At 40.7% G+C, this 23,033-nt stretch overlaps 1 protein-coding gene across 2 annotated transcripts; it reads left to right on the top strand.

The window, feature by feature from the left end:
* The first annotated feature begins 819 nt into the window (after positions 1-819).
* wdr75 (WD repeat domain 75) lies at positions 820-21,387 on the top strand. 2 transcript variants are annotated; one of them, XM_029675255.2, is made up of 20 exons: positions 820-934; positions 5,020-5,149; positions 5,871-5,936; positions 7,437-7,536; positions 7,721-7,842; positions 8,037-8,107; positions 8,444-8,560; positions 10,113-10,201; positions 11,733-11,891; positions 13,329-13,504; positions 13,779-13,954; positions 14,172-14,323; positions 14,497-14,674; positions 15,689-15,783; positions 15,932-16,027; positions 16,274-16,443; positions 16,661-16,720; positions 16,845-16,979; positions 17,287-17,378; positions 21,062-21,387. In XM_029675255.2, the coding sequence occupies exons 1-20, from the start codon at positions 849-851 to the stop codon at positions 21,279-21,281; spliced, it is 2,490 nt and encodes an 829-aa protein (XP_029531115.1). In that variant the 5' UTR covers positions 820-848; the 3' UTR covers positions 21,282-21,387. The 2 variants fall into 2 exon arrangements, with proteins under 2 accessions (XP_029531115.1, XP_029531198.1); XM_029675338.2 differs by having other exon boundaries at positions 821-934; positions 14,500-14,674.
* The last annotated feature ends 1,646 nt before the right edge of the window (positions 21,388-23,033 follow it).

Here is a 23,033-nt window from a genome sequence, read left to right as displayed (position 1 = left end):
TAATTCAGGTAAAAACTCGCCTACGGCTGTTATCTTTGCAAGGATCATATTTTATGTATAACAAGTCCCATAGGTTATTATAATGCATACAATTTTTTTTTACAATATTAAAAATTATAATATTAGCGGCACATTAACGTTAGCCCACACCGCCACCCAGCTGCCACTACTTACGGCACCCCTATCGATATGTCCTGTATACCCTGTGGTTCCTGCCGCAGCATTTTTTAAAAGATGGTACAGCGGTTCCTGCACCACTTGCATAGGGCTTCTCTGTTAGCAATTCATAGGCTTACCTTATTATCCTCCATGGTTAATTAAAGTCCATGGCTGGAGCCTATGTTCCCATCATGTAAAACTTTACCAAGTGATTACCAAAGAGATAAGCTATCGCATTTTATACGGTAACTCAGCCAACGTCATAATGTGAATGAACTTTTACGTAATAAAACAACTTCAGGGATAATCTGTCAATCAATGCGATCAGCGACGCAATACTGGATCCCCATACCACTAAAAAGACCACTCGAAACAATAAATACTGGTGTATTAGCTACGTTTCTGTTTTTTTGTATAATAATGTGATGAGACAGCGAATAAATAAGTAAACAACAGCCGACAACAATGATGAGCAATACATAACATTGTAAATAAGAATGTGTTCTTATCTGACTTGGCTAAATAAAATAAGGTTAAATAATTTAAAGCAATAAAAATAACAAATCAAATGTAGTAATTTGAGAAGAACGCTTGAGGGCGACTTCGAACCAGTTTTGAATGAACAAGGACAGAAGCATGCCATGTGTTGTTGGGTCAGAGGCGAAGGTTCATAGTTGAAATTCGAAAAGATGGTGGCGCACGCAGAAATACGCGTGGTTCACCTTGGTGGCAGCAAAATAAACTTCAGAGAGCCAGTTATTACAAATGATTCCAGGTACGTGTGTGTACATTGCTGCTGACATGAGCTAAACCTGAATGAACTGTATGTCACAAGTATGGCATGGATGCAAACTGTAGCCCTGGCTAGCTACTGTGGCTAGCTAGCTAGCACGTTAGCTAACGTGGTACTGTATAGCTACAACACAAGTATTCTAATCTTGAGAGAAACGTAACATTGGCTATGGTCGTCTGTGGTCCTGTAGCTCAGTTGGTACAGCATGGCGCTTGCAACGCAATTATGGGTTCGATTCCCGGGAGCACCCATACGTAAAATGTATACCTGCATGGCCATTACTTCGTCCCGCATCGAACCATTGTTTATACAGACGACTCGTTGCAGAAGCTTCCGTACGTTGTCTTGCGTCCTTGATCAACCAACTCAAACGAAAATAACGTTTCCACTTAACAGCGGCATATTCAGTATCTCTAGGAACGATACTTTGCGGGACGAAGCAAGCATAATCGTAGCTAAGTCGCTTTGGGTAAAAGTTATTGCTAAATGGCTTATACACAGAACCAGTGCAGTGGTGGAAAAAGTACCCAATTGTCATACATGACTGAGTCATTTTCTATTAAGGTATATTTTATTTTACTCAAGTTAGTAAACCCAGTAAAATAATAGAGTGATAGTCTAAAAGTATTTGGTTTTAAATGTACTTAAGTATCAAATGTAATTGGATAAAATATACTTATAATAAACTTATAAATTATTTCAAATTCCTTATATTAAGCAAACCAGACGGCACCATATATTTAGAAATGAAGCATGTGTGTTTAGTGAGTCACCAAATCAGTGGAGAGTAGGGATGACCGTTTTCCTGTCCTGCTAAGCATTCAAAATGTCAGAAATTGTATGAAGTAAGTACATTATTTTGGTTTCCTAATGAACATTAAGTAGTAGTACAATTTTTAAATACATTACACCACTGAGCAGAACAAAAATAAAAATACAACAGGCAACAATTTTAAAGATTTTACTGAGTTGCTATTTATAAGAAAATCTGTCTTTTTAAATAAATACATTAGGCCCTAATCTATGGATTTCACATAACTGGGAATACAGATATGCATCTGTTGTTCACAGATACCTTACCTGGTAGGGGCATGGATCACAAAACCAGTCCGTTTCTGGTGTGACCACTATTTGCCTTATGCAGCACCCCACATCGCCTTTGCATAGAGTTGATCAGGCTCTTGGTTGTGGATTGTTGTCCCCCTCTTCAATGGCTGTGCGAAGTTGCTGAATATTGTCAGGAACTGGAACACGCTGTCTTACACATTGATCCAGAGCATCCCAATTGTGCTCAATGGGTGACATGTCTGATAAGTTTCCAGGCCATGGAAGAACTGGGACATTTTCAGCTTCCAGGATTTGTGTACAGATCCTTGCGACATGGGGCAGTGCATTATCATGCTAAAACATGAGGTAATGGTGGGGGATGAGTGGCACGACAGTGGGCCTCAGGATCTCGTCACGTTATTTCTGCATTCAAATTGCCATCGATAAAATGCAATAGTATTCATTGTCCATAGCTTATGCCTGCCCATACCATAAGCCCACTTCCCACATTGGGCGAACCAGTCGCCCACACGATTCCATTACACGCTGTCTGCCATTTGCCCAGTTCAGTTCAGATTAATCTTTGAAGAGCACACTTCTCCAGAATGCCAGTGGTCATCGAAGGTAAGCATTGGCCCACTGAAGTCGTTTAGGATGCCGAACTGCAGTCAGGTCAAGACCCTGGTGAGGACGACAGGCACACAGAGAAGCTTCCTTGAGACGGTTTCTGACAGTTTCTGCAGAAATTATTCGGTTGTGCAAACCCACAGTTTCATCAGCTGCCCGGGTGGCTGGTCTCAAACGATCCCGCAGGTGAAGAAGCCGGATGTGGAGTTCCTGGGCTGGCATGGTTATACTTGGTCTGCGGTTGTGAGACTGGTTGGACGTACTGCCAAATTCTCTAAAACAACGTTGTAGGCAGCTTATGGTAGAGAAAGGAACATTCAATTCTCTGGCAAACGCTCTGGTGGACATTCCTGCAGTCAGCATGCCAATTGCACACTCCCTCAACTTCAGAAATATGTGTCATTGTGTTGTGACAACTGCAAATTTTAGTGGCATTTTATTGTCCCCGGCACAAGGTGCACCTGTGTAATTAATGATTATGCTGTTTAATCCGCTTTTTGATATGCCACACCTGTCAGGTGGATTGATTATCTTGGCAAAGGAGAAATTATCACTAAAAGGGATGCAAGCAAATTTGTGCACAAAATGAGAAGCTTTTTGTGCGTATGGGAAAATTGCTGGGTTATTTTATTTCAGCTCATGAAACATGGGACCAACACTTTACATGGTGCGTTCTTATGTTTTTGTTCAGTATATATTAACTAACTAGGCAGTACACTGATCCAAAATGTAATGTTACACATACCGGTAACTAGCTAGGTGCTTTAAGCAACAAGGGTGCAACTTTAACGTTTATTTAAATACACTGGCATTGCTTTCAATTGTATTGGGTTGCACAAAAACAGTCCATGGGAAGCCAGAATTGAAATACAATTCCATTTCAACTTATGGTGTTTTCAGTCATCTCAGTCCTCTTTAAAGTGAGCTCCGGTGAAGAAAAGAAAGGAGAATAACTGTTCCCTTTGAATGGAACACTCTGTTTATTTTTTTATTTTTTTTGCCAGTTCACTCTACCTATTTTGTGGTCCGAAACCCTTCTGCATTCACATTGCTATGTTTAGAAAGGAACCAAGGTATTTTTGCAACATTCACTCAATGCACTCTGGCTGGCCCACAGTCTGGGTTTTTACAAAGTGCAGGACGAGACATTTCATCAGAATGTATTTTCGGACAGCTAGATATACCTAATCACATTTTGGAAGCTAATACATTTGCATTTTGTTAAACTATGAGACATAATAATTATAATCTGAAGATAATATTAACATGTAAATATTATTGGTAACAGAATAAATGGCAAAAGGATAACTAGAATACATAATGTAATTGAAAATTGTACACCCGATGAAGGCTACTGCCCCTTTAAGATTTACCAAATATGTTGTCATCTTACACTATTCAAACCCCACAATCGAATAAATGGCTTATGAAGCTCTTAGCTTATAGATCATATTGCAAACAAATAATCTGAACATCGTGTCAATACATGCAAATATAAGTATTTCGTTTTGTATGTGCATCCTTGACAATCTCTAGCCAGTGTCCAAAAACGGCACATGTTTTTTCCGTGAACCTGAACATCATCTTATCTTTTTTGTGGCACCAATGTTTGAGGTTATGGAAGGGGAAACTGTATTGCAGTAGTCTAGTGTATGGTGCGGGAATAATGACAAGCGAACATGGCGAGATTTGGGTTCACATTGCCCTAAAAAGGGAACCGAACACAGACTTCAAGCGACTCAAACTTAGACCACCTCTTGATTGTTTTGGTTCGCTTCGGGGCTCTTTTGAGGGGTCTGGGTTCCCTTGGAGTGTTCACACTGCACAGAAATTAAGCTAACCTCACTGAGTTCACAAAAATTTTCTGAAAGGGCCCGCGTTAGAAAACACTTAAGGGACCCACTTCCTCTCTGCTTACCTCATGTCAAAATAAAAGTCCCCCAAAAGTTATCCCTTTTTGTCTACATATGGCACACGTCAAAATAAAAGTCCTGCACATGAGCAGAGAGCAAGTGGGTCTACAACAGACCCACGTTTGGAAAGTCTGTTTAATAATACGATCTTTTAGATAATGTGTCTCAAATTCCTTCCCGTCATAATGACCAACCCGCCATGCCACCGGACATAGTAAGTTGAAATGGAACTGTTTTTAACTTCTGGCTTCCCAGAATTGTATTTCTGTTTTTGTGCAACCCAATACACTAGCGTTGCTACTTTTGTATGTAAATACACCTGAGTTGCTAAAAGCACCTAACCGGTATCGTAAGCTAGCTAGACCTGCTTTTGGTATTTAGCTAGCTAATTAGCTAATCATAATAAACAGTCGGGTGTCTACGTTGAATCGGGAATAACCGTAGTCTGTAAACTGATGTCTTTCCGGTCCTTTTCACCAGGTTCCTCTTGTGTGCCTCGGGGGAGTCAGTTAAAGTGTACAGTTCCAGCTCCGAGGAATGCGTCCATGATTTGCAGGGACACACAGACCTGGTGTCAGGCATTGTCCGCAACCCTTCAAACCACCTGCAGGTTTGTAAATACAGTAGCTACCAGTTTGTGTGCCTGATATGTGTGAACTTTCCATACTGGGCATTACAGGAAAGCCATAGACTTTAACTAGCCGTCCTTGGCAATACGTTTTTCACTGACTCAAGAACGAAGAAAGTATCTTTTAATGTCTGTGTCCAGTTGCAGGTGGTTCTACAAAAAAAACAGCGAAAACGCATGTCAAAAGCAGTGCTACTATTTTTGCAATGTCATCTTGTTTTTTTACCGAGTGAGAAGTCCCTCTAGCATGTGTGTAGATCTTTGTTTTGGCTGCGCAGTGTGACACTCATCTACTTCTACAGTTCTTGCAAAGATGTTGGAAATTGCAAGATGTCTGGCAGCTAAAATGGCAAGAGAACACTTCACTTGGTGCAAACCTTAGATTTAATATCTTTCTTTGTTTTTGTAGAATGACCTGCAACTGACACACACACTTCTAAGATACTTTTTTGACCGAATCGAGAACAAAGAAAGTATCACCAAGAATAGTTAAGTTGACAAATGTATGGCGACATCTTGTATAGGGCTTTCCTGTAACGCCCAGTATGGAGACATAGTTATCAGTAGCTACATACGTGTCTGCAATCAGCATGTTTGTCGAAAGAATGGTTTGTTGTTGCTCCTATGGTTTGGTGTCTCTGAGGAATGTTTGTTCATTGCAGTGTTTTGTGTGTAGACGTGACATTGTTGCACTCTCCTGCAGGTATACTCGTGCTCAGCAGATGGCACTGTCCGATTGTGGGATTTCACAGATGGCATCCTCATCAAGGTACAGCCGCACTCTTTGCCAAGATCATTTGCGATCGCTGCTTCCTTTTTTGCTTTATGTACAGTACTCGTCAAAGCACACTTACTCGTTCAAGGGTTTTTCTTCATTTTCACTATTTTCTACTTTGAAAAATAAGAGTGAAGATATCAAAACTATGAAATAACACACATGGAATCATGTAATAACCAATAAGCTGCCTTGGTGACGGCTTTGCACAGACTTGGCATTCTCTCAACCAGCTTCCCCTGGAAAGGTGTAATTCATCCCAAAACATCTCAATTGGGTTGAGCTCGGGTGATTGTGGAGGTCAGGTCATCTGATGCAGCACTCCATCAAATAGCCCTTACACAGCCTGGATGTGTGTTGCGTCATTGTCCTGTTGAAAAATAAATGATAGTCCCACTAAGCGCAAATCAGATGGGATGGTGTATTGTTGCAGTATGCTGTGGTAGCCATGCTGGTTAAGTGTGCCTTGAATTCTAAATAAATCACAGACCTTGTCATCAGCAAAGCACCCCCACACATCACACCTCCGTGATTCACGATGAGAACCACACATACGGAGATCATCCGTTCACGTACTCTTCGTCTCACAAAGACAAGGCGGATGGAACCAAAAATCTCCAATTTGGACTCCAGACCAAAGGACAGATTTCCACCAGTCTAATGTGCATTGCTCGCATTGCTTTGCCCAATAAAGTATCTTCTTATTGGTGTCCTTCAGTAGTGGTTTCTTTGCAGAAATTTGACCATGAAGGCCTGATTTACGCAGTCTCCTCTGAACAGTTGATGTTGACGTGTCTGTTGCTTGAACTCTGAAGCATTTATTTGGGCTGTGATTTCTGAGGCTGGTAACTAATGAACTTATCCTCTGCAGCAGAGGTAACTCTTGGTCTTCCTTTCCTATGGCTGTCCTCATGAGAGCCAGTTTCATCGTGGCAATTGATGGTTTTTGCGACTGCACTTGAAGAAACGTTCAAAGTTCTTAATTTTCCGGATTGACTGACCTTCATGTCTTTAAAGTAATGACGGACTGTCGTTTGACGTTGAACTCTTTGCTTATTTGAGCTGTTCTTGTCATAATATGGACTTGGTCTTTTACCAAATAGGGCCAATATCTGTATACCACCCCTACCATGTCACAACACAACTGATTGGGTCAAACACATTAAGAAGGAAAGAAATTCCACAAATCAACTTTTAACAAGACACACCTGTAATTTTAAATGCATTCCAGTTGACTAGAATGTTTGCAAGAATGCCAAGTGTGCAAAGCTGTCAAGGCAAAGGCTGGCTACTTTGAAGAATCAAATATAAAAATATATTTGAATTTAACACTTGTTTACTACAAGATTCCATGTGTTTATTTCCTAGTTTTGAAATCTTCAACATTTTTCTACAATGTAGAAAATAGTACAATTAAAGAAACCCCGGAATGAGTAGGTTTGTCAACTTTTGATTGGTTCTGTATTTATAAATCACTACTATAATACTTTTCAGACCTTCATTATTGGGTACCCCATCTACTCCATATACGTCTCTGAAAATCATGGAGGAGTTGTGTTTGTCGTCGTCCCAATGGCAAATGACAAAAGCTCTGGTAAGTACAAATCAGAGGTTGGCATTTGCACATCAATTGTCCTTAAATGCCTATATAGGGCCTTTTTGCAGCCAGTCAGTGTTCTTTCAAGTACCAAGTGATTTATTTTGTAATTGGTCAACATAATAGTGCAGAATGTGGAGGAGGGTGATCTCTGATGTGGTGTGTGTGTGTGTGTCTTTAGAGCTGTTCCAGCTGGTGGCTGTTCATCTGCCCTTAAGTGGGGACCAGGAAGTGGAGGCGCGAGAGCTCTCGGCCGTCCTGTGTGATGTCAGCCCCTCTGGGGCTGCCTCCTTTGGCAGAAAGGTACGTGTAGTAGGCCTACCTGGAACATCAGAAGCAAACAAGTCTCTGGCAGCAAACAACTTACTCTTGGGTCACTTGTCATAGTTTGCCATTTGTATTGTTAAACGAGAGGTTTGAGTTTTTTTTTTTATTACCACCTCCAATATGGACGCCAGCTCTTCGTGAAAAGCTTGTTTATTCCTCCAATCTAACAGGGTGAATACATTGCTGCCGTCAAAGGTTTACAGCTTGAGGTGTTTTTCTTCAAGAAGCAGAAGTCTCACAGGTAAACAACATTCTTTTCTGTCAGGAGGCTGTCCCCTTCAAGGACTGTAATCATGAATGTTAATGTCTTTCTGGCTAGTGTTTGTGTAATACAAGTCCAAACACGATGAACAGCAGTCCTGTCTGTTGGATGAGTGGCCTTTCTGCTTGTCTGTGGTCAGGAGTGGGGGAGTTCAGCCAGCCAGCCCTCTCGATTGTTTTGAGCAACCCCCTCGTCTAGAAACAGGGTTGATTACATTACAGTATTTTATGGGGATTTGACATTGCCCAACTAAACATTGGTCATCACCAGTCATAGCACTCATTCAACTGTATTGTCTGTTTCTGTGCCTCACAGGTTTTTCCTCAAGTCGGGGAATAAGAAAGGGGCTAAGAATGCCTTCACCTGTGTCTCGTGCCACCCTAAAGAGGACTGTATCGCCACAGGTCACGAGGACGGCAAAATTCGCCTGTGGTGAGTGATGCCGGAAGAACATTGCGGCCATGACCATACATGGCCTCACTTAAAACTTCTTATGGCTGCAATCCTGTTAACGGGATCGATATGACAACTGCCAGTGAAAGTGCAGGGCGCCAATTTCAAAACATCAAAAATCTCATAATTAAAATTCCTCAAACTCATATCTCATACCATCTTTAAAGCTAATCTTGTTGTTAATCCCACCACAGTGTCCGATTTCAAATATGCTTTACAGCAAAAGCACCACAAACAATGTTAGGTCACCACATAGCCACAGAAAAACACAGCCATTTTTCCAGCAAAAGATTTTCCAGACAGTCACAAAAACCACAAATAGAGATACAATTAATCACTAACCTTTGATCATCTTCAGATGACACTCATAGGACTTCATGTTACACAATACATGTATGTTTTGTTTGATAAAGTTCATATTTATCAAAATATGAGTTTACATTGGCGGGTTACATTCACTAGTTCCAAAAACATCCAGTGATTTTGCATAGCCACATCATTCAACAGAAATACTCATCATAAATGTAGATGATAATACAAGTTATACACATGGAATTATAGATATACCTCTCCTTAATGCAACCGCTGTGTCAGATTTCAAAAAAACTTTACGGAAAAAGAAACCCATGCAATAATCTGAGATGGCGCTCAGAAGTAAAAGTCACAATAGCCGCAATGATGGGGTCAACATAAACAAGAAATTACATGATAAATATTCCCTTACCATTGATGATCTACAACAGAAAGCACTTCAGGAATCCCAGGTCCACAATAAATGTTTGTTTTGTTCGATAATGTCCGTTATTTATGTCCAAATACCTTATTTTGTTAGTGCGTTTGGTATACATATCCAAACGCTCATTCTGGTCAGTGTTACATTGGACAAAAACTTCAAAGTTATATTACAGGTCAAAGAAACATTTCAAACTAAGTACAGAATCAATCCTTAGGATGTTTTTAACATATATCTTCAATACAGTTCCAACCGGAGTATTCCTTTGTGTCTTCATGAGCAATGGAACGCAAGTGGATACCATGAAGAATAAGTGTGATCAGAAAATGGCTGACTGCTAGACACCTGATAGATTCTGTACTCATTCACTCCCACAACACCGTAGAAGTCTCATTCAAATTTCTATAGATGTTTGACATCTAGTGGAACCCCTAGGCAGTGCAACATCATTAATATATCAAGGGAATTTCATTGGGGACTCTGGTGAATACATACAAAGCTCAGATTTCTCACTTCCTGTTCTGATTTCTCCTCAGGATTTTGCCTGCCATGTGAGTTCTGTTATACTCACAGACGTCATTCAAACAGTTTTAGAAACTTTAGAGAGTTTTCTATCCAATATGAATAATCATATGCATATATTACCAACTGAGACTGAGGAGCAGGCCGTTTACTTTGGGCAACTTATTAATCCAAGCTACTCAATACTACCCCCCCAGCCATAAGAAGTTAAGACCAAATTTAGGGGAAACACTGGATTGGCATCACTCAATCAATGTTATTTCTCTGTCTTCATAGGAGAAACTTCAACCAGAAGAAGGAGTACACATACTCCACCCTACACTGGCACCACGGGGCAGTCAACACACTGCAATTCACCCCTGAAGGTAACCTATAACCCCTGACCCTATAACTTTTGAATTATACCAATACAAATCATCTTTGATCACACTACATTTATCGTGTAGAGAAGCATGTCTGTTATATGAAATATATTCCCAAATATTTTATTTTATTATTTTATTTTCTCTGTTAAGCTGTGTGCACTGAACTGACACTGATTGTTGCTGACACTGATTGTCCAGATGAAGGGAATTAAATAGGCTATTATAAGTCATTCAAAGCCTCTACTTTGTCAATCGGGTCGGGATGCAACTTTCCAGTGCTATTATTTTTGCCATGTAATCTTATTAAAACAAAATCAGAATAGTTTTACCTATTTACCTAGTCGGCTTGCCATGTGTTCTGTAAGATAAATATTCCTCTTGAGACGCATTCAAGTTGCGAGAGCCATGGGGAGGGAGGGAAACATGTGTTCTGACAAGGAATCAGTTCACATAAATTGTTGATGCAAAGCCGTTTTGGTAAATGTATTATGAAAGCGTATTTGACCTTTTGGATACATTTTTTAAATGTTTTATTCAATTGCTACCATTTTATTTATTTACTCCGGTGGCACGAGTGACATCGTTTTACAGATGCAGTTACAACTGAAGTTTTCAATCAATTTAGGAGCAGCTGCGCAACAGCTCAAAGTGGACAATGGCATCTTAAAGGGCAATTATGTACTTTGTAATAGAAATGCCTGAAAGTGAACAATTATTTATAATAAAATATTAATTATGAATAACAACAACAATCAGGATGTTGTGTCCAATGGGGTAAATGCAGATGGACAAACCCCATGCTTCAGCCTACGTAAATGTTATAGCCATTATGCTGCATCAATTGGGCTACAGGTGATAATGCTTATTGCTAATGGCACATCTGATAGACCATGCATGGTCCAATATGTCAAAATGATTTAAAAAAAATTACCAATATGTTATTGGGCTCATTTCTGAAAGTGGAAATTATATTTTAGATGTTGTCAGCATAACTTTATTTTCTTTCATTTTGGAGTAAAATGTCCTTTTTATAAAAGTCACCAGAACTGAGCTTCTCAGTCCTTCTTTATCAAAATGATCCTCGATGAACTTCAAGAAAAACATTAGGACATTTAGCTGGCTACATTCTTTCTATGATAAACATGAGAAATCTGATGGCAATACATTGTTTTTGGAAAAAATACCTTGCTTTTTTCATTCTAAGCAAATTTACTTGGCCAAATAATTTTGCACTTCTGTTATCTGATGAAAACCCAGCTATTTTTTGCAGAATGTGTTGTATTAATGTGAAGAGAAACTATAGTTGCATGCCGCTGATCATTCTATTTAGGCAAATAAACACCGTTGACTTTCAATATAAAATGCAGGTGAAATGGTTTGAAACTCTGATTTTCTGATTGTCTGCGTTGTGAAAATGCAAATTTCTAAAAGCTAATGCCACCCCTGCTCTATGCCAACTGTTTTCCTGGTTCATGATGGAAGCATTCTGACCAGTGGCGTGATGGCCTTTGTCTCCGCTTCTTTTCTGTAGGCACCAACCTGCTAAGCGGGGGGATAGAATCGGTGCTGGTCCAGTGGCATTACACACAAGAGGACCAGAAGGACTTCCTGCCGCGCCTGGGCGGCGCAATCACACACATTGCCGTGTCACCTGACGGTTCATTGTTCTGCACCTCCCACTCTGACAACAGTAAGGACTGTTGCAACCTGTTACAATAATTTCATGGTTCGTTCCTCCATCTTGCCTCCCTCCCTTGAAGTAATCACTGATCTGACATGACTGGATTGGTAACTGATATGTAGCGGATTTCAGTGATTACTTTAAGGAAAGATGCTTAAAACTGTTCAGGGTCCTCAGTCTCACACTTGAAAGGGACAGCAGATTCCCAAGTAGCAATGGCTGGTGCTGATATCACCATGTACAGTGGGGTCCAACATTTGATAAAGATGAGCAAAAAAATACTGTATATAAACAAATACATGAAATCGAATTGTGTTGTATTGGTCACACAAAAACATATTATTGCGGGTGTAGCAAAATGCTTGTGCTCCAAAGTAATTCTGAGCTATATTGTATGCACCATTTGTTTTTATTTTATACTAATACAATTGTTCAGAGAGAGAGATTTTGTTTAACAAGTAATAAATAAATACATCTCAAAGATAGGGATCAAAATGATTGGATCCCCTGTTCAATATTCCCCTTGCAAGGATAACGACCCAGACTTTTTCTAAAATGTTTTATGAGAAGAACACATTGTAAACGGCATTGGTACTTGGATTTGGAACCAGTGCTATGGTCAGATGACATGAAAATAGAGCTCTTTGGCCACGCACACCTCTGGTGGGTTTTGCATTGAAAGAAAGATGCATAATCAGAGAAGAACCACATACCTACTGTAAAATATGGTGGTGAATCATCAGAATTTCAGCTTTTTCACTGGAGGATTTTCTGGTATCAAATGAGTTAAGGTCAAACAGCATCATGAACTTTACCAAGTACCAGAACATTTTGTCCAGAAGGCTGAAACTTGGCCACACCTGGATCTTTCAGCAAGACAATAACCACAAGAGCACATCCCAAAATCCACAAAGAAATGGTTCATTGACCACAAAATCAACATTTTGCAATGGCCATCTCAGTCTCCAGACTGAGATGGCCATTGGCAGACAGAACCTCATTGAAAACCTGTGGTTTGAATTCACAAGGGAAGTTTATAAGAGCAGACAAAACATATCGAGGATCTGGAAGGATTCTGAATGGCAGATTGGTCTAAGATCCCTCCCAATGTGTTTTTGAACAAATCTGTCTCGTTGTCTTCGCCAGGGGAGAGTGCCGGGGTAAATAATAATAAAAAATGAAATGACTTGTTAAACAAAATCTTTCTCTGAGCAATTGTGTTAGTATTAAATAATATAATTTCAACAACAAAAAATTGCGCATACAATATAGCTCAGTATTTGTATTATTTATTTTTCTATTTTTTTTGCTAATCTTTATCAAGGGATCCAATCATTTTGGACCCCACTGTATGTTGTGTCAAACAACTAAGGGCCTTTGGACGTTGTCACGGAGTTTAATCTGTAGGCCTGATCCATATTTTTTCTCCCTATTTTCCCCGTCAAGAAATCACTATCATCCAGAGCTGTGTTAAAGTGTCGGCCATTATCCAGGGGCTGGTCAAGGGTGAGGGTGTGCGGACAGACCTGACGATCGACCCGCGTAGTAAAGCCTTGGTGCTCAACGGGAAACCAGGCCACTTGCAGTTCTACTCTCTCCATCGCGACAAGCTGCTCTACAATGTAAGCACAGCTTTTATTGCCTGGAGCTGACAATGAAGAACACCAAACACTGTCCTTGTTAACTTGGCCCAGGGAGCTACCGAGGAAGGGTTCTTGAACTTTGATGTCATGTGACTATTAGACATAGAATGACTAGAATGGATGGCCTGAGTCTTGGAGGTCTGGCTTTGCTCTTTTGTCTTGAACTCAAAATAAACTGTTTGATAACTGAATGAACTTTTCTTGACCAATCAAGCTGATGAAAATGGATTGACTATTTCTCTTCTACCTTCAGTTGGACATAGTACAGCAGGAGTACATCCACGAAGAGGGTCTGGACCAGTTTGAAGTGGTCAAGGCGGCGTTCGACACCCGCGGCGACTGGCTTGCTACGGTGGAGGAGAGGACGCAAAAAGGCTTGGAGTTAGAAATCAATTTGAAGCTGTGGGCGTATGATGAGCAAACTCAGAGGTACTATTTGTTTGCACACCATAGCCAGCCTGGTTCCATGTTGTTGTACATGTCTTCATATCTTGATTTTATACACCTGTCGGCAACGGGTGTGGCTGAAATGGCCAAATCCACTAATTTGAAGGGGTGTCCACATACTTAAGCATACATTATATATACACAAATGTGGTTTCCATCTTTCGTCCAATCTCCACCCTTCCTCCTCCCCCGTCTGTAGTTTTATGCTGAACACTACAGTCACAGCCCCCCACGAGGACCAGATTACAGCCATGTGCTTCAGCCCCTCACCAGAGACCACCATGCTGGTGACCATCAGCTTCGACGGCCACTTCAAAGCCTGGCTGCTGGCAGACCACTCGGACACCAAGGGTAAATGGTTATTTTCTATCACTGAGCCTGAGGGCCTTCCATTTTGGTCCTGGAGACCTGCTAGTTATTGTTCACTGACACATGATAATCAAGGTATTGATGATGAGCTAAATCACATTGACGCTCTAATATTTTCCTCTGCTTTTCATTCTCTCTATGCCGCTGACTACCAGCAGAGGGCGCCTCCTGGTCATGTGACTTTGTGGGCGGGTACCACCACCTTAAGCCTGGCTGCTGCTGCTTCTCGGCCGACGGCTCCCTATTGGCTGTCGGTTTCCAGGAAGTGGTGACTGTTTGGAGCCCTTCCTGGGAGCTGCTTACCACCCTGTCCCAGCCCCCAGGGGCCATCAGGTTAGAGCTCACTCGCACACACCTATAAACAGACAAGACACACTTAAACAACTTCACACACTTATACAAGTATACACAAACATGCATGACCATTCAAACGAGCAGACATTTCAACAACTTTCCTAACAAAAAAAGTGTATGTTAGCAGATATGGCTGTCTATCAACAAACAAGATGGCTTTTTAAACTAGCAGCTATGACTCATAATATGAACTCAGATTCACACTTGACATTGTTTACTTGTGTGTAAAACCCTCTGTGGTAGATAAGTCTGTAATATTTAACTTCACTGGCACAAAGCGAGTGTACTTTATGGCAACAGATCGGGAACATACAAAAAAAACAAGTGATATTGGCCAGCCACATCAACTTGGGAGACAGAACCTGCTCCGCAACATTGAGGGAGCCTCTACAACAATATTTGCCAAGTCAACTCCCCCTTCCTTAGGTCACCGGGTGCAGAAAACTAGTATTTGGTGTTGAGTCTTACTCAATTGCATGCCAGAGCTGCCTAGCTGCTGCCTATGATCTCGTGATCAATGTTAACTGTTGCAGTGCTGTGTCATTTACGATTCCCAATTTAAATGTGTTCCTTTTTACTTCAATTTGCATGCCCTGGTTTTAGTGCTGTTATTCACAATGGTCCCAAGAGTCAACTATACATCACTCTTCATCCCTTTACTTCCTCCACCTAAATGATGATGTAATGTATAGGGCTAGCTCTGCCTCATATGTGCTCTGAGTAATGTAGACACTTGCTGGTACAGAAATGGCTTTGGAAGTAGAGCACTGGGCCTCCGCACTGTTATTCCAGCTGCCCACACCCCCTTGTGTAACCGCCTCCTATAGATTTTCTCTTTGACGTCTGCTTGTGCTCTGAACAGAAATGATTTCAGATGACTGTGTTTGTTGTTGTAGCTCTGGTGTGGAAAAGGTCCTTGACACTAATCCTGTGAGTGGGTTGTGGTATGGTCGTGAATGGGTTTGAAAAATGAGACTTTTTATGATCCACCAGGGACCTTTGTTTTGGAAGGTTAAGCTGTTCCAAGTACCTGTTGGGGACCAGCACCAAGAACCAACTCTGTTGCTGGAACCTCCTCACCTGCTCACGTAAGACAGACGTCTCTGACGTGCGTGGGCCTATGTGCAATTGTCCTATAAGCAACATGACCACAACCTAAAATAAAATCTGTTCAATCCATAGACCTGACGTTTGTTTTCCTACTTTCGTTTCTCTTTCTTCCCTTCTCTCAATCAGTGGAGTGGAGTACCCCCGTGGATGTGAGCCTGCTCCAGGCTGACCCACTGTCTGAGAACATGGCTGCCTTCTGCAGTCAGTCTGGCTGCTCCGACTGTGAGTGCTTCCTGGTTCTAGCTCCAACAGGACTCTTTGTCTTTGCTCATTTAGATTTAGACTTGGCTGGGTCTACCATATGACAAGACTAAAGTACATATTATAGAATACCTAGGGGAACCTGCCATGTTACATGTGTGCAACTAGTTAAACTTTGGGTCCTTGGGCTATGTGGTATGGCAACACCAACTAAACATAAAATAGGTAATATGGGCTTCACTCATCAATGCCCTCTCCTCCCACCAGTGTTTGTGTTCAAGCCCGGCGAGCCGCGGCCCATCTACTCCCAGAAGGCCTTGTGCACGGGCAAGGTACAGCGTGCCGTCTTTGCCCCACGTGACCAGATGCTGGAGAGCTGCGAGGAGCACGCTCAGTGGCTCAACAGATCCCAGCTCTACTTCTTCACCCAACACATGGTGAATATATAATACACAGATAGGTTAAAGGACTGGACACGCCACATGTTCTGTTCCAATTCAAACCTTGAATACAAGATCCCCCAAACTACTAAATTACATTAAAAGTAAAGAATCTGTTCATCTGAGGTGATGGCGCATGTGTGGGTTTTACTACTTATTCCACTGGCAGGTAACTAACCACAGAGTTCTCTCTGACATCCTCTCTCCATTGTAGGATTTGATGATGTTTAGCACTAAGACTGAGGAGGACAGACTGTTGGCGTCTAGTAAACGGGTACAATCTCACTTTGTTACAAAGCAGTTGCGAAACATATTGCCAACGTGTTACAGGAATAGATTACATCTATAGCATTCTCTATTGAAGTCCTGACTGTATTTGTTTTTGGGGTGTTTTTCAGCTCATGGTGGACGACACTGTTGCTGTGACGCCGTTCTATCTGTTGCTAGGGAAACACAGGCAGCAGCAAGAAGCGCTGACCAATCCCATGGCAGAAAGGATTCAGCTACCACAGGGTTCCATTGCCATCAAGGAGGTGTGTATGTGCGCACGCGCATTCATGCAAGGGCCACTGACCATTTATTTGCGGACTTGTAAATAAGCTAGTGTTTCTACGTTCTGTAGTGTTGGCCCTCAAAGTTAATGTTTAGCTTAAATAGTGCATATGCCAAGTACTTGTATACTTCCATGTTGTGAACTACTAAATATACTGAGTTCACTTTAGATGCTAGCTAAGACAAATTGGTCTACAAATATTTTTAGATTGTATTAGAAATTTAGGGGGGAGGGGGGTGAAATAAGCATCAGGAGCTCCTCATAACTCATTCCTCTCTCCCCCTCAGCTGCTATACACCCCAGCCCACGTCCTGCCTTCAGCCTCGTTCCTCTGCTCTATGTTCGTACGCTCCCTGCTCATCTCCAGCTCTTCTGCCAGGTGAGTCCAGTAACTAGTAGTTACTTAATTGTCCCAGACAAGAAAATGAAAAAAAGACATTGTGCCAGTCTGGTGTAGTGGTCGTGGCTTCCGACTCAGGACCACATATAGATTTTGTCCACCCTCTGTCTATGCCTCTACTATTGAGGTCTGAATTCTGATATTTTATTAAATTATACATTACAATTGACATAGAATCACAATAAATAGGTTAAGCTATATTGGCCTGAAAACGAATAAGGTCAAAGCAGTATTGTGATGATGGCCTTGCACCCTAGGACTCTTTCACCAGTCTTGCTCTGACACATCAGTGCAGATGGAGACAAGGCGAGGAAGCCACATCAAATGAAATTTGACAACCTGGTTTGTCTTAATCCCAACTACAAGGCCAGAATTGAATCCAGCGCATCCGGTTCAAGAACTGGAGTTGTGCAGGCCACCACACACTGGCCGTGTCCGAATACCCATACTAGTGTACTACAGACTGCACCATTTGCTCTTCGCCACATACTATTTAGCACGTACCGGTTAGTAAAAAGTATGTCCCGGGTGCAACACAGTAGCAGCTCCTGATTGGCTGAGTAGGTGGGGTGGGACAGACATGCATCGCATTAACCAGCATGAAAATAGCTCATTTCCAACTTGATTCATTTCTCTAAACTCTGAATAGTATAGGAATTGCGTTATAGGCCTACTCAGGCTGCTTATAATTAGATTTATCCTAGGACTGAAGACAGAAAAATATTATTTTGATTCCATTTCAACATATTTATTAGCGAAACCAAAGTGCTGTAACATACACTACCGTTCAAAAGTTTGGGGTCACTTAGAAATGTCCTTGTTTTCCATGAAATGAGTTGCAAAATGAATAGGAAATATAGTCAAGATGTTGATAAGGTTATAAATAATGATTTTTAATTCAATTATTGTGTCCTTCAAAATTTGTTTTTGTCAAAGAACCCTCCATTTGCAATTACTGCCTTGCAGACCTTTGGCATTCTAGTTGTCAATTTGTTGAGATAATCTGAAGAGATTTCACCCCATGCTTCCTAAAGCACCTACCACAAGTTGGATTGGCTTGATGGGCACTTCTTGCGTACCATTACAGTCAAGCTACTCCCACAACAGCTCAATAGGGTTGAGATCCGGTGACTGTGCTGACCACTCCAAAATGGAGTGATAGCCTTTAAGATACCTTTTACCCTGTACAAATCTCCCACTTTACCACCACCAAAGCATCCCCAGACCATCACATTGCCTCCATCATGCTTGACAGATGGCGTAAAGCACTCCTCCAGCATTGTCATTTTGTTCTGCATCTCACGAATGTTCTTCTTTGTGATCCGAACATCTCAAACTTAGATTTGTCTGTCCATAACACTTTGTAAAAAATAATAATAATACTCTTCCTCTGTCCAGTGTCTGTTCTTTTGACCATCTCAATCTTTTCTTTGTATTGGCCAGTCTGAGATATGTCTTTTTCTTTGCAACTCTGCCTAGAAGGCCAGCATCCCAGAGTTTCCTCTTCACTTTTGACATTGAGACTGGTGTTTTGCGGGTACTATTTAATGAAGCTGCCAGTTGAGGACTTGTGAGGTGTCTGTTTCTCAAACTAGACACTCTAATGTACTTGTCCTCTTGCTCAGTTGTACACCAGGGCCTCCCACTCCTCTTTTTATTCTGGTTAGAGCTAGTTTGCTCTGTTCTGTGAAGGGAGTAGTACACAGCGTTGTATGAGATCTTCAGTTTCTTGGCAATTTCTCGCATGGAATAGCCTTCATTTCTCAGAACAAGAATAGACTGACGACTTTCAGAAAAAAGGTCTTTGTTTCTAGCCATTTTGAGCCTGTAATCGAACCCACAAATTCTGATGCTCCAGATACTCAACTACTCTAAAGAAGGCCAGTTTTATTGCTTCTTTAATCAGAACAACAGTTTTCAGCTGTGTTTACATAATTGCAAAATGGTTTTATAATGAACAATTATCCTTTTTAAAATGATAAACTTGGATTAGCTAACACAACATGCCATTTGGAACACAGGAGAGATGGTTGCTGATAATGCATATGTAGATATTACATTAAAAAATCTGCCGTTTCCAGCTACAACAGTAATTTACAACTATAACAAGGTCTACACTGTATTTCTGTTCAATTTCATGTTATTTTAATGGACAAAAAAATGTGCCTTTCTTTCAAAAACAAGGATATTTCTAAGTGACTCAACTTTTTAACGGTGTAAAATAAATTCAATCAAATAGCCTAGTACACAAACGTTTCAGATGTTCAAATCAAAATGCTATTGCACAGAAAAACATGGACGGTCAGGTGCATCGCAAATTCAGAACTGCTGGACAGCAACGTAATAAACTAAACCACTGATCATTGGGAACGAGATCAGAATGACTGCTCAGGCTTGATCCATTAGTTAAATAGGTAGCCTACAAAACTTAAACAATACATATGTTCAAATCAAAAGGCCTGAGTAACATGCCATCAATAATGCAGTATCGACACATTCAGAAATCAAGATGGTTTAGTATTTAGTTTAAAAGCTCTGAACGAAGGCCAAGAGAACAGACTTTTCAGTGAGAAAATAGATTCACTATGGGTGAAATAAAAATACTTCTGTTTTCAAATATGCTGCCTACGATGCAATACTAATTTTTAGGAGAACAAAAACTACTTAGCCTACTTTTTTTTTTTACTCCACCACAGAAGCTTTTGGCATCTTCCCATTTTAAGTAGCCTAATTTTGTAGTTACTTCAAGCTACTTGAAGAGAACTAGGGCCTGTCACTCGCAGCCCACCTCTTCCAATGCATTGTAGAAAAGTCTGCATCAAATTCTACTAGATCTGAAATTAGTATAACATCCTAGCATTTAGATCATACTTGATTTTCATTGTTTCCCGCTATTTGTTCACTTCTGTAGCACATCCCCATATTTTATTGATCAGCTGTTGTCAAAGCCGAAATGAGTATGCCATCCGGGCATTTAAAGTATAGTTGATTTTTCGTAATGTCACATACTATAAAACTTGAAATTGAAAACTGTCTACTATTTAGAAAGCAAGTATGGGTATTCGGACACTGCCATTGACTTACTTTGGAAGATTGTGAAGTGTTAACTGTCTGCTTTCATTGAGAGGTCGATGTGGACTGAAAAATGACATGAAGAGGCATGTGCATACTTCAAAGTCATTATTTGGATGGTTGTTGTCTGCAGCACTCCGACTTGGCATGATGTCTGTGTTGACATTGCTCAGGGTCACTGCCAAAGGCCTGGGAGATCAGAGAGATGGCTCCAGTCTTGGCAGCGAGGCTGAAAACACTATCAGCCTCTCGTTAATCTTTGATTTTCTTTTCAAACCAACAATATGCCTTCAGAACTTTTCAAATGCTGACCGAAAAGATCCAAAATAATGTCCCATGATTTGTATTCAGGCTAGTTCTTGGATTCCCCCAGGTGGTTGTTTTTAAATTATCGTAAACATAAGGTTACATGGCTACTTGACTATTTGACATGAAAACGGGCTGATACACCTCGGTTCAGCAGATAACTTGACAATGCTATGGAAAATTTCATTTTATGCTGACTGTTAAGAATAGTTGCTTAGTTGGCCTCACGACCGGGACTTTCAACTCCCTTATACAAGTGTTTTGTTGTTTTATAATTGCTGAAGCGAGGAAAAGGAACCTGTAGAAGAGGAAATGGAGAGCGAGGAAGAGGACTCTGAAGGGGAAGCAGAGCTCCGAGACGCCAGGCAGGATCTGGGGGGGTCGGAAGCATGGGGCCCAGGTGAGGAGTTGGGGGCACCAGCTCTCACGAAAGCCCAGGAGCGGGAACTGAGAAGAGTGAAACATTTTGACCACAGCTGGCTCAGTAGCATCCTGGAATGTTAACCTTTTACCAAGCCCAAAACACACACACACACACACACACACTTTACCCAGTCATAGTTTTCCTATGGCTGTATTTTTGATGTAATAAAATATTTCAATTTTCAAATGTGCCGTATCATGCTTATCATTTTTGGCATCACCCTCTGTCTATGCCTCTACTATTGAGGTCTGAATTCTGATATTTTTTTAAATTATACATTACAATTGACATAGAATCACAATAAATAGGTTAAGATGGTAAATCTACAGGTTATGGTCTTATGGACAATTTTTTTGCTTCACTGTGCTGCTCCCCAGATTGCAGTTCCACCGAGCTACATATTTAATCGGTCACTGGAAAAGGGGTTGTTTGCAAATGTATGGAAGCATGCGAAACTGTGTCCTATTCCGAAAGACTGCAAAGAACCGATTACTCCTGCCAATAGTCAACCAATTAGTCTACTCCCTACACTCAGTAAGATATTGGAGGGTATTGTGAGTAGACAAATGTGGGAGTATATGGAAAAGAATGATCTGATTACAGCCAATCAGCATGCTTATCGCAAAAACCATTCCACTACCACTGCATTGGTTGACATGACTGACCAGTGGCTCAATGCTATGGATAATGGCAGGTTTGTAGGTGTACTATTTTTAGATTTCAGTGCAGCATTTGATTTAGTGGATAATGAAATAATTTTGACAAAATTAATGCATTATGGTTTTAAGGAGGTAGCATTGAATTGGGTACAGTCATATCTAACTGACAGGAAACAGTCCACCTATATCAATGGTTCATTTTCTTCCCCTAATGTGTTAAACTGTGGAATACCGCAGGGCAGCTGCCTTGGGCCACTTCTCTACTTAATATACACCAACGACCTTCCCCATGCCTTGGTTGAAACTCAAGCTACTATATTTGCAGATGATACTACAATTTATGCAGCAAAACAATCGGTTCAACATGTACAGCAAGCTTTGCAAGGAGATTTGGAGATTATCAGGAAATGGGTTTGCCAAAACAAACTTGCTTTAAACACCAAGAAAACCAAAGTTATGTTGGTCTGTTCAACTAGGAAAAGGCCAAAACAGCATGGGATACAATTAAGTATGGGAGGAGTACAAATTGAAGAAGTGGCAGAAACCAAACTACTGGGAGTGCAGCTAGACAACTGCTTATCATGGTCGTCTCAAATAACTAATCTATGTAAAAAAATATATATATATTAGAACAGCATGCATAATCAGAAGGATAGCTAAATATTTACCAGGGAAAATCCTTCAGCAAATAACACAGGCATTGGTTTAGAGTCAAGTGAACTATTGTTCGGTGGTCTGGGGAAATGCATCATCTAGTGAAGTTAGGAGGCTGCAGAATGCACAGAATAAAGCAGCAAAGATTGTTTTAAGGCGGAGATATGGTTCTTCTGTTGCAGTCATGCACAGTGTTCTTGGTTGGTCATCAATCGACAAGATAATTGAAAAAAACATGCTTATCTTATTTTCTAATATACATCATTTAAAACGGCCAAGTTCTATTCACAATGGTATTCAGTTGGTAAGAGACAGACATTCTGTAAATACTAGGAATAGATTGTCCACCATCTATGCGTTATCCAGACAGAAAAAAGAAATGGGCAAAAGAACATTTTGATTTAGAGCAATAAAGAAATGGAATAAATTAACTGAGCAAACTAGAAACCTTTCAATATATAAGTTTAAACATTATTTAAAAACAATTTAAATATAGTATATAGAAATGTTGTGGGACTA

This window comes from Oncorhynchus nerka, linkage group LG1 (assembly GCF_034236695.1).
Source record: "Oncorhynchus nerka isolate Pitt River linkage group LG1, Oner_Uvic_2.0, whole genome shotgun sequence".
Taxonomy (NCBI): Eukaryota; Metazoa; Chordata; class Actinopteri; order Salmoniformes; family Salmonidae; genus Oncorhynchus; species Oncorhynchus nerka.
Note: the sequence above shows the minus strand (reverse complement) of the source record. Positions and strands in the feature narration are given on the sequence as shown.